Consider the following 12,760-nt stretch of genomic DNA (forward strand, 5'->3'; position numbering starts at 1 on the left):
ATAAAAGTCAATTTGTAGTTCCAGAGTAAACAAAGAAACCTTACCTTCAAACTACTTAAAAACAAAGTTTCAAATTTTGATAAGATACATTTCACAGGGTTCATGTCAGCACCTTAACCAAATGCATTTTTTGTGAACTACGCATATTTCACAAAGTTATGTTAGTGACAAGGGGCTACATTCTCATCTGGATGCACATGTAACATGACTCAAGGAGAACAAACTGGAAGGAGTGCAAGTCAGTTTCCAGAGTTCCCTGCTGAGCTCTACATGTTCAGAACCAACATTTAAGACCACGGTTATTCAAGATTGACCTTTTGCTTATTCCAAAACGGAAGGCAAATACAATCAACTTACATTTGGCTTTGAAACATTAAGATAACAATGTTTTATTTCAGCCACATATTTACAAAAACGTTTACAACAGAACCGTGTAGGGTTTCCTTTTTTTTTTGTCATAATACACTTAAAGATGAATAGTCATCTTAACCTTCATGCAAAGACGCATCTCTTGTTACACAAGAAGTTTTCTGTTTGGTTTTTTTTTTTTTTTTTTGCACTCTGAGGATAGCAAGCAGAGGGTTGGATAAGTTTGGGTCACCCTTAAAAATGTAGGCCGGTTTGCTCTACTGCACCTTCAAAATAAGGAGGTAAAGTACAGGCACCGTTAATTCCACAAGGGTTCATTGCCTCTAGCATGTTTTCCAAAACAAAGATAGTCTTGAACAGTTGTAACATGGGTTATTCCATGACTTTCACCTCTTCAGTATACTTCCTGAACTCTGGAGTTACTTTCCTAGAAGCACACTTGCAGGGCTTCTTTTCTAATGTATATTGTTGACTATACATTTTAAATTAAACTGTTATGTAAAGAATGTAACAAGCTTTTCCTTTGTACACAACTTAATCTTTGTGCTGAGTATTCTTCAAAAGGATTTTATAAATAATACAGTAAGTTTAGAATCAGTCTTCTGCCCTCTCGTCATTATACCATGTTGTTGCTTTCTCCAACTTTATCTACAAGCTGTAGAAAAGGAGACAAAAAGGTTTTAAGCTGCATGACATTTATGTAAAGTGAAGTTACTCTCAAATATTACTTGCTACTTGCACAGTTAGTATGCGACTGAAAATGAGAGTCAAGTAGTACTCACCAAGGTCTCATGGTTTAAGTTTGTGAAAATTAAAAACCTTACATTGCAATTGTGTTTCTGCATGACATGTTTTTCTCATATAGACATTAACAGTGCAACATGAAGATGCAACAGAATGAAAAAGGAAATAGAAGAATGCAGATAACACTGCTAGCTTAATGATTAAAACAAAACAATACAGTATCAGCCACACATGCATTAGTAGACCAAGTAAGATATTCCAACTGACCATTACTGTGGATTCTCTTCTGAGCCTACGTAGGCTTTGAACAAAACATTAACAATTATCTTTTTAAAACAAGATTTAACCCCTTTATGATCAAGCTAAATATGACTAAGATCAATTGACAAATGAAACATTCAATTGATCATGAATTATGAGCCAGAACTTGGCCTAACTGTAAGATTGGAACAGATGACCTTGAACACTAATTTTAAAAAGAACCAGCCTGTATACATCTAAGTTATACCCCCTATAATTTTTTAGTAGTAGCTATTAAAACTGTTGCTTTCAAAACTAGGGTTAAAAATGCTTGTGTCAAAACATGTACAGAAATTAGCACAGTAAAAGTAGTTGACTGAAACACCCTAGATTACCATCTTTCTGGCACCTGTTAATTGTCTTCAAATCCCTGGCTATTTGGTTAAGAAAATGGAAAACTGCATTTGAAAAAATACAAATCTTAGTAAATGCAAGCTGCAGTCTGGTGCAGTGGACCTTAAAAAGTATATCTGATGAATGATTATGCACATGAGGGTTTCTGGATTTGCCATACAAGCTGCAACTTAACGTTGAACTAAACTGTTTGCTTTTACAGGCAACTTTTCATAAATATATCCAAATACTACGCAAGGAACAGTGTCCTCCTCACCGTACAGACAGGAGAAGAGGCAGAGAACAGCGTCATGATTTGCCTATTTGGTCACCTAAGGCCAACAGTGAAGCAGAAAGCAGAACCCCAGCGCTCCAAATCACAATCCAGGGCTCTTTCCACTTCAAAACATATAAGCAAGGGCAGCTTCTGCAAAGGTATCCTTTTGTTCCTTTTACATCTAGAAGTCTTTCACTGGGAACGAAGGTGATTTGTACACTGCAAGAACTATACAGGAATACACTCAAAGACATTGCTCTAAAGTTATATTTGCTTTATTTCTGATGCATTTCTACTATTGCTGTAACAATGGAACAAAAAAACAGTACAGGTTTTGCATGAAGTACCAAACACTTACCGAGCTTATACCAGGTAAATTCAAGAGATATCCAAGAACTGGAACTCTTCTAATAAAGCCAACAACCACAGGAAAGAACCCCCTTTAGTTAAGATATCAGAAGATTGTATTAGTTTTTATAATTAAACTATTCTCATATTGCTATAAAATGAAGAAATAGGAGTTATTTTTTAAACCCAGGTTACATAAAATCTCTTAGCTTGTTAGTAGCACATTAATTTTACCAACTACACCGACATACATTCAGCAGAGAAAGGAGAAAACCAGGAAAGATACACCTTATTTTTAAACGGACTTAATTTTCTTCATAGATGGCAACCCTCAGTCAGCTCTTCAAAAAATAACCGAAGAAAGAATACCCAACTTAGTCAACAAAACTGATGCTCCCAACTAATTTCTCAAAATTACCATACATATTTTGAGGTAATTTCTTTCTTACATTATAGGAAATACATTCTTTCAATACTCAATGTAAAAACAACTGAAGTTAATTCTGAATAATCCCCTTTGAAACCATATATGGTACTCTTTACATTAACTAAAGAAAATTGAGCACAACAGAGTTGTGTATTCACTTATTTCACAGATTTATGTAAAGTCAGAGATTTAAATCATGAGCCAGAGGATGTTGCCTAGCACAGCTGCTGTGGTGTAGCCCCCTGTGCTTTCCACTTTGTTTCTGCTGCAGGAAAACAAATTTTCTATGGCAGCAGCTCAGCTGTTTGCAGTCAATTGTAGCAATTCAGCTGGTGGTGGCGTTCTGAGTTCTCTCTTGTTGAGCTATACGTTCCCTGTGTAGATTAAGGATTAACATGTAATGAGACCTCAGCCACAGTGAAACAGGGAAGTTTCACAAGTCATCATCCTCTTCACTACACTGGTAAGAACTATTTGCTGGGTAGTACCAATATCAGCAAGTTTTTCCTGGACATTTTCTTTTTTTTAAAGACCGAATCATTTCAGTGGTCCAGTAAATTGTCATGCAGGGGCACACAAACCCCTTGTAACAGATTAAAACAACTGGTGTAGCCAAGAATAAGGAATAGTCAGTACAGGAAGGATAATATTGTTAGCCATAACTTTGGATGCCTGTAATCTGAACAAGGCTCCAAAAGCAGCTTAGAGTACAAGAGATAATGTCCCATAATAGCTTTCTCCAGTGAATGCAATCTGAGCATGTAGAAGTATGGAAAAAACCTAAACGTCTGATGGCAAACTTGTGGCAGCATGTTAAATAAAGACAAGAAGGGAAAGACATGCTAGATTTAAACCAGAGTAAAACAATAATTGTGTGTGTGTGTCTCACTTCAGTCAGATGCATATTTAAAAAAAAAAAAAAAGTCTTTGCAATCCTGTCATTTGTTTACATGTTCTTGTTCACCAGCTCCTAACCGTTGTTTTATGGACAGCAAGGGCTCTGCAATTACTGCTACAGGGTGTAAGAAAGGTGACTGTAAAAGTAGTCTAGATATGCAAGACAACAGCCTACGAGAAAAGATTCTATAGGGATCTGAACACCTAGTAGAACTTCTTTAGTGGTCTAAAAACAAGAGACTGAAAAAAGTACAATACAGTGGTTTACATTTGTACTATCTTAGTCTGAGTTGAAGTTACTAGAACTGCTAAATTGCTCCTGGTAAATATAAAGATTTTCCATATAAAAGTCCTGGTAATCCACATGACTAGAGCCATCGAGATACATAGAAATGCCCATCCTCACAGCACACTGCCCTAACAAATCCAAAGGTGCATAAATTGATCTGGTATTCCTTGGGCTTAAGAAAATTATGTACTTCAGAGACCAATGATAACCAGGGAAGTTTTCTGTTACACAAACAAACAGCGGGATCCTGAGGATTTGTATAAAATGATGCTTTCAGAAAGGCTCCATTTTTAACTTCTTCGGAAAGAAGCAAGTGGCTGAAAACACAATAATGGTTGAAATGAACAAGACTGAAGCAAAACATAAAGCTTTGTTTGAAGTAGTAACTAGCTGACATTGTAGCAAGGGATTTAGATTCTAAGAACTATTAAGCACTAGAAGAGATGATCTAGAGATGTTTTAAATTAAAACAGATCAGACAAACATTCACACCTGGAATTATCTATCCCTTATTGATACTCTTCTGGCTAAAGGATAGTCCTAATGACCTAGTAGGGATAACTACTGACCTTCTATAATCTCTTCAACATAATTTTACCTTGCTGGCCCCTGGCTAGCACCAATAGATAATCCACAACCATACCTGCTTGGACATAGTAATTTGTAATTCTTTTGAGATCTTTTAAAAGGAGGGGTGTTTGGTTAAAAACACACTCTACTTGCTTTGTACTGGCTGATTAAACCCAAGCTCTACATGCAAGAAATGACAATATTCAGTGAAACACTGATTTTCAAAACACTTGCAGTGACAGAGTTCAGGGTAATACGAAGTACAACAATAAGAAGCATATATTAAAACTGCAAAATTGATTTTCAGAAACCTCACTGTCTTCTGTAGGAGCCAAGTTAAGATTTTTTTTAAAAAATATTTAAACATTTTATCTAAACTAAATACAAAGATTAACATACAATTTCACTGAGTGGAAAAAAAGGCGCCATGAGAATAGTGGTTTGATTTTGATTAACAGGAACTGTACTATTTAGCCAGTAGCCGAACACTTTGGAAAGAGGTCTGTTTTTAGGGGTCTGTTATTAGATTAATAAGCATTAATGAAACAGTCTTCATCTGAACAGAAGTCCAAGAACAACTAAAAGCCTTCCTTCTTACTACCGTTGTACTTTGTTCTATACTGAAGTATGGAACTTCAACCATGGAAATAAAGATAAAATATAGATATATACAGGTTGTAACAAGTTAAATTCTTTCACCATTATGACTGCATTTATGAAGAAGTTAAATGACACATTGTGAAAGTTATAACATATATTGAGATTGCTGTTCAAAACATAAGAATTTTCATCTTTCCTTAACTCAGTCAAGATAATGCTAACCAAACCCAGCAGTTCTGACTATACTAGGGCACAAGTGTAATGAAACACGACAGAAGACATCTTTCCACTGGGCTGCCATAGTAATGAAATGGTAAGGTTACAGACACAGCATGTTTGTAACCAAGTATTTTTCCCCATCTGTTAAAGAAAAGAAAAAATTCCCCACCAATAAATACTTAGTATCTAAATTGCCTTTAAGGAGTAAATACTTAAACTTCGCACTGCTAACAATTTGGGATCCCAGATATTTTGAAGCTTTACAATTCTTTCGTTAGACATAAACAACATTGCCAAAGTCAGTTTGGTATACACCTCACAAACCTTAGCAGATTTGAGTCTTGGAAAAATACTTACCTACTTGCCACCCCTTGCAAATGTAACTTTATATAAAACCTATCAAAACCGAACATTTAAAGTATGCAGCTTTGTCAGCTGTAATGCAGCAACACTAAACAAATACATTTATTCCTAGATACACCAATACAGAAAGGTATTTTGAAACAAGTCTTACCTGAATAATAGGAAGAACCCATAAATTTCAAGGATCATTCCTATTAAAGGCCAGCCAATGAGAACTATGAGCACACCACCCAGGAAAAAGCCTGTTGCTTTCATTTTGTGTTTTTGAAAGAAGAATCTAAATGTTCTTTCTAAACCGATAACAAAAGACAAGCCAGCCACAAATAAAACCTAGAAAAGACAAAAACCAATCAAAGAAAGAAAACAGATAATTATATTCCTAAATTTAGGATGTAAACATATATATTCTACAAATTATATTGCATTTCTTGCATAACTTTTTTTAATACCAAAAGACACATGGTGAGAAGGAATTTACTAGTGATTTTCTTTGGTAAAGTCCATCTTGAAGTACTTGTAGCTAGCATTCAAAACTCTTGTCTCAGCTGTTTAAAAAGTAGAGTCTACCTTTGTGGTCTCTGACAAACACAATCGTGGCAAAAAAAACCAGTGACAATAGTTATATCTGTGCCATAACATAAGTACAATCATTATCCACAAGCAGTGCTGAAGCTTAGTACCACTGACAGCAAAGGTTCCTAAAAACTGAGGACATGTTACAAAAGCACCTCTGTTCTATACTATGGACATCTTCAACAGCTTGTACCAATCTACTGAACAGTTAAAAGGCAAAAAAGGAAACCGGTTGAAGAGCTTTACCAGTTACTTTACTTGTTGGTTTTGGGTTTTTTTTCTGTGTATATTCTTTCTACTGTTTACTAGTTCCAGTATAGACTGAACCCTATCACACTAGTCCCAACTAGTCTGAACTACTTTTAGTGTCCTTTAGCAACAGGATTTGTACTTACTTCAGCTTCTAAGTGTATATCTGGGCAACATTTTTGCTGAGAAGGGGATAGTATCTCAGATTTTACTCAAGATTATAGATGAAATTTAAGTTTTGTATGTTATTTAATAAACTACTTTCTTACCACCTCTTCCCCTTTCTGATTTTTTATTTTTTTTTTAAGCTTTCTGTAAGGATATAGTACCTTTTCTTGCATTATCTTTGGCTATGACATAGCCTGTCATTGTCTCTTCCTACCTATGTTTTCGTCATTTTCCCTGAACAGGATGTTTTATTTCTACCTTACATTAGGAAAAGAAAAAATAAGCTTTTTTTTTTTTTTTTTACTCTTCCACTATACACTTTACTGATGGTTCAGAACATTGCTTCAACTTATGCACCCAAATGCAAATATATATATATTTATATTTTCCTTTCATGAATCTCAGTGTTTGATTCTGCTGCCAGAGAATGAAACTGATCAGTTTTGACCACAGACTTCTAGGCATCAGCAAAAGAGGATGCAAACCTCTACCAGGCTGTGCTCTTGGCTGGCTGGCAAAGCTGAGAACAGCAGAGGCACAGAGATTATCACATTCAGAAAACACCCTGTCATTTCATATTTGCTTTGAATTGGGAATTTTGTGTACCAGAACTAGGATTTAGTTTGTATACTGCTTTAAGTGAAGTTTGATTTGGTAAAAACCAAAGATGTTAAATCTCTCTACTATGAAGGGTGATTGGCTCTTCTAAAGCCAGACTATCAGCAATTCATACTTGTTTCTTTTGTCATAAAGCACAACAAAGCTACATTTGCTAGCATGTACTGAACACTTCACTATTCTTACCCAAATATATACTTAAATTTGACAGTTATGTTGCAAGATCACAAAAAAGAAAGCATTAGTAATGACAGCCAATCTAGAAATCGTATTTGCAGCAGCATAACTGCGGAACAAGCTGCTTCTTGTCTGACCAACATACCGCAGGCCTGACCTGGAGGTACAATATTTAGATTCACATGAGTTGTTCTAACTTTTATCAGGAAAAATGATTCACTCATATGGCTGAGCATAACTCTTCCTTTATACCAAACTGCCACAGTATTTTTTGTGATAGTTTCAAATTGACAACTTATTGCTCTATTTTCAGTTTATTTTTAATATATCACATACTTAATTCTAAGCAGTGCAGAATCTAAGACTAAACAGAAGGCACTTACATTTCCAATAGCCAAAAGAGCTTTGTCAAAGAAGAGTATCATTCCAAAGAAAAGGAAGAACACTCCAAACCCTGTTAGTCCCATTCCAATTTCTGAAAAAGAAACAAATTTAGACATGTAACAGAACATAGTACCAGGAAAAACTCATGCATAAAAATTATGAAAAACTTAGAATGTCCAAGCTACAGACATTTTAAATTTATAGAAAAACTCAGCCTATTTTATGACTACCTAAAAACTTTCCTGAGTGTACAAATATAGTAAGTCTTGTAGACACCAATTACTTCAGTAACAGACAGAGAGATCTTTGGAAGCTGCTTATCAAAAAAGTACACACTCAGAACTATATACTGAAATTGAATGCAACAAGAAAGCATGCATGCATATATACATACCACAAAGACATCCCTTTTGATTTACTGCTAGTGTGGAGAAAAGGATTGTTTTGTGAACAGATAATGAAACTTTGTTTTCCATTTGCAACTCTTTTGTTACTGTGGTAAACATAATGGGATAAGTACCCTGGTCCTTTCCATCCTCTGGAGACCTCACATTCCACCTCCCATAATCTTGCATAGCAGTCCCACCTTCCTGAACTTCTGAATTGAACAAAACTCAGATTAATGCTGTAGGCTCTTTACAAGTTACACGTGCGCTGATGGCTATTAAACACTAGCTTGGGTCTCCAGCCAGTTGCCAGTTTTCACAAAACTTGTAGATACTACATATCTTTGAATTCTCCCTGTCTGTAAAGGTTGCTCATGAAATACTGTGAAGGCAAGAGTAGGATGTAAGGTCTGTCTGACAAACAGGGTTAAAAATATCAAGCTATGATTAAAGCTACCACTTGACAATAACCTCTAAGGTATCTTGAAGACCATACTTAGAAATACATCCTACTTTTAAAATGAAACCTCTGAGGCCTTCCTGTCACTCTCATGCAGACTGAATGGGAGAAATAACACAAACGACAACAACACAGCTGCAAAAATCTTTGCATTTATCTATGCACTCATCCTTATATTATTGTTATCCTTGTGACCAGAAAATTTAGAAACTTACAGGATACATAAAACCAGCTAGCAAAACCAGCCACGATACTTACTATAGACAGGCTGGCAGCCCAGTTTGTGTGTCTCTGTGTATATATAGGTATATTTTGAAGATCCCAGTACTAGTCTAGCCTGAAACAAACAAACAAGAAACCCCACCCACACTATCATAGCCTTCACTGCTACTGTTTGCCAGATCTACATAAATGTATTTCAGTTGCACTTCTGACTGCAGAGTAGATCTAGTTGATTGTTTACTGTTGCTTGAAGAGCTCAGGAGTAAAGGAGTATCATTCTGCCTATTTCAGAACTTCCATTTAGTTATTGCAAAAAAATTCAAAACACCTCAGAGTAGAGAGATTTGTACAGCAACATTCAACTTCCCTGACTTGAGTAAGGTTGCAGACCACATGGTGTTAAATCTGTAGTTCTACAGCACTGCCTGCCACTTTAAACTTTTGCTATAAGCATTTTAACCACCCAGAATTAAAACTACTAAGTAACCTGCTACAATTTATTTACTGCAGACATTCATTGAAAATACAATTTGCAATTCCATTTTTCATTGTAAACAAGTATTGAGAAACTGCTGACTGAAAGCAATATAATAATTGCAATCTGCCCTTTTCTCTACTACTCTTTACTTTAGAAGAGTAGAAACAATCTGTATTCTGGAAGGAAAACACTTGGAGGCAGGACTCCAAAGGAATTACCAGCTGCCAATAAGATAAATATGCAGTCATGGAAAGCAAGTATTCATTCCTCTCGCAGACACAGCACAGAGTAGGGATCTAGCAAGAAGGCAGAGGCCAACTCCCAACAGCTGCTGCAATTACTATTCTGTCACTTCTCCTGTATTCACTTGAAACATGTTTGTAATCACCTACTCCTACAACGGATTCAGATTCACTTTAGAAGTCAAGCATATTCTCTGGTTAGTGAAAACAAAACAAAACAAAACAAAAAAAAAAAAAAAAAGAGGATCACCATTCTTACGGTCCCAAAATTACTGCTGAAAGAAGATGAGTAGTCCAGGACTATTACTCCCTGTTGCTAGTATCTCAGTAGAAGGTATTACTGACTTGATTCATATCAGAATTTGGAAATATATTTCACTAGCATTCCTAGGGGAAGAAAAAAAAAAAAAGCACAGTGATTTTGTACATAATCTTTGCAACAATGGACTAGGAATTTTTATAGAGGGCGTGAATTATTTTTAAATGCTTTCTCCTGCACCAGAAGAGCCTTCCCATATTACTCAAATACATTTCAATGCCTAGCAATGCAGAAATGCATACTAACCATGTGACATTTAGTCTGTTTTTTTAAAAATTATGATTTACTGAAACAAAGGAGCAATGCTTTCTCAAATGTTTCTGCAGAAATCCTGTAAGCTGTGTAAGAATACTTCAGCACTGTATCAAAACAGCTTAGTAAATATTAAGACTTACAATTAAGATACATTGACTGTGAAAGCTCATGGAAGACAATACACATCCTCCATCTTTTGTGTACAAAATAAGAATGGAATCGTGCACTACAGGCTCTCAGAAGACAAAAATTCATGCAGTTTATAGGTTATGAAAAGTTTCAATTTCTAACTGTTATTATTTTGCTAGTAGTATTTTTTAGCACTGAAAAATTAATTTGTTTGGGAAAAACTAAGAGCGTTCTTTTGCTATTACTGGTGATTTATAACACCATTCAATGCATCACTTACAAAATGTTCTAGACTACAGCTGCAAACTTAAACTTTCCAAACGTCAACTAATGCAGCAGTCCTCTCCAGGTATTTATCACACTACTCCAGCAGTGACTCTGCAGCTAACTCCATATTTTTCTAGACCGCAGCAAGTTTAAAACTATCTGATGAAATATCTTCAGAATTTCAAAAAAACAGTGAAAAAAAACCCCTAAAAAACCCCCCTGAACTCCACAGTACTTTGCTTACTACTCTTGGCTCTGGAAGTTAAAACCAACAGAATCAGCACTGGAGTTAGCTGAAGGTCCCAAACAAGGAACTAAGAAAAGGAAACAGTGAACAGATCTTCTCTTTCTGAAGAGATTTTTCTTTTTTTTCTCCACAATGAATACTCTGGACAGGAGAATAGGAAAAGCAAAGCCCGCAAGCGTTTAATCAATCAGAAATCTAAACGTTAACCCCAAGGGTTAGTACCCATCCCAGTAACAGAGCACGGCACCTAAATTTCTCAAGAAATCATTGACCTTGAAACATCGCTAACCTTCTTCTCTGCCTGTCTTCACGCTTGGCCTTGAGTGGCTCTCCAATGCCTCCGTTTCCAGTATCCTGCTACCAAGTTAAACTCAGTTCTTTTAACTTTCTTTTCTACATCTGTCACACTTGCCCTCCTTCGTAACTGACAGTACAGTGCTTATCAAGGCGACTTTATTTCCTTTCATGGCAACCATGCCAGAAACGCATCATAGGTGAGACGTTAATTTAAATCAAACACCTACCGTTCTCCCTTTACCTTGAAGTTCAAACTCTTACAAACGCCTTTGCTTTGATTTCTTTGTATTTTCCCTTTCAGCACCTCTATTTCCAAGTACTTCTATTCAGTGAGAACAAAACTGCGGTCACATGCAAGCACCCCCCCTCCAGACTGAGTGTCTGGTCCTCACCTTAAAACCCCCCTCGGTGTCACCTGCAAACGCTCAGCGTGATAACGGCACGGTAAGAGAAGCCACTAAAGCACAGTTCAGTGATTCCAAACCGCTAACGTCCACGTGGAGGCACGCTGGAAGACTTCAGCTAATGGTTACTTTTGTTTACCGTTCGGCTTTCCTTCGTTCTCGCCACCGCCGCATCGCAGCACCCCTGCCCACACGGAACATCGCCCAGCCCAAGGCAAACGCTAGCGGCGGCGGCAGAAGCGCCCTCCCCGGGGCGCGGGGACCGGCCCTGCCGAGCGCTCCGCCGCAGCCCCGCGCCCCAGCTCGCTCTCCGCTTCACCCGGCGGCTCACGGCACCGCCGCTAGACCCGACGCCGGGGCCAGCGCCGTTTTGACCGCCCCCACGAAGAGGCGATGCCGACGGGCGCGGCCAGGTGAGCTCCGCCTGCGCCCCTCCCGTTCCCGGCCCGCCGCTGGTTTCCAGCCGGTGCCCGCGCAAGCCGGACGCCGCCTCAGCGACTCCCCCGCCAGCGCCGAGAGCCGCCTCTCCTCTCCTCTCCGCGCCCCGCCGCGCTCCGCCGGGGCTCCGGGGCGGGCGCGGGCCGAGGACGGAGGAGAGCTCTCCGCAGGGGCGCTCCGCCACAGCGGCCCGGGCCGGGGCCCTCGGCCCCGACCGCTGCCACGGCTGCGACCGGCGGGCCGCGGGAGCGCGGACAAAGGGCGAGGGGCCGGGCCCGGCTCGCCCCGCGCCGCTCGGCCGCCACCGGGGCCCCCTCCCCGGCGGCCGCCGCCCCCCGCCCCGCGGCGGGCGACGCGACGCGACCCTCCCCTCCTCCTCCCCTCCTCTTCCTCCCCTCCCCTCCCCTGGCGGACTCCCGGTGGCGAGGGGGCGGCGCTTACTCTGGGTGTCCGAGAGGGAGATCATGGTGGCGGCAGCGGCGGGGCCGGGAGCGCGGGGCTGAGAAGCGGCGGCTGCAGCGGCCACGTCTTCCGGAAACACGCAGCCCCCTTCGCCTCGCCGCCGGGTGGAAGGGAGCCGCCGATTGGAGGGGCCGGCGCCAATCAGCAGCCGCGTTGTTCGCGCCGCTGCTACCGCTGGGCCCCCTCCCGTCTCGGCGCCCGCCTCTCTGCTCTCATTACCGCCGCCGGGAGCGCCGCCGGGCCGCTGCT

General features: G+C 39.5%; 1 protein-coding gene across 2 annotated transcripts; it reads right to left on the minus strand.

Annotated features, from left to right (window-relative positions):
- Positions 1-526: 526 nt before the first annotated feature.
- GOLT1B (golgi transport 1B) lies at positions 527-12,753 on the minus strand. 2 transcript variants are annotated; one of them, XM_049822507.1, is made up of 5 exons: positions 12,491-12,733; positions 7,905-7,996; positions 5,888-6,066; positions 2,382-2,463; positions 527-1,024 (listed from the first exon to the last, which is right to left on the minus strand). In XM_049822507.1, the coding sequence occupies exons 1-5, from the start codon at positions 12,513-12,515 to the stop codon at positions 986-988; spliced, it is 417 nt and encodes a 138-aa protein (XP_049678464.1). In that variant the 5' UTR covers positions 12,516-12,733; the 3' UTR covers positions 527-985. The 2 variants fall into 2 exon arrangements, with proteins under 2 accessions (XP_049678464.1, XP_049678463.1); XM_049822506.1 differs by lacking the exons at positions 527-1,024; positions 2,382-2,463 and adding an exon at positions 2,866-4,301 and having other exon boundaries at positions 12,491-12,753.
- Between the last annotated feature and the right edge of the window lie 7 nt (positions 12,754-12,760).

Source organism: Accipiter gentilis, chromosome 18 (genome assembly GCF_929443795.1).
Source record: "Accipiter gentilis chromosome 18, bAccGen1.1, whole genome shotgun sequence".
Lineage (NCBI taxonomy): Eukaryota > Metazoa > Chordata > Aves > Accipitriformes > Accipitridae > Astur > Astur gentilis.

Excerpts from the sequence above, each read along its gene's own strand:
- GOLT1B (XM_049822506.1), bottom strand. The coding sequence starts at position 12,515 with ATGATCTCCCTCTCGGACACCCAGA. Across the intron at positions 7,997-12,490 it reads CTCCCTCTCGGACACCCAGA|AAATTGGAATGGGACTAACA; the intron begins GTAAGCGCCGCC and ends TTTCTTTTTCAG. Across the intron at positions 6,067-7,904 it reads CTCTTTTGGCTATTGGAAAT|GTTTTATTTGTGGCTGGCTT; the intron begins GTAAGTGCCTTC and ends TGTCTTTTCTAG.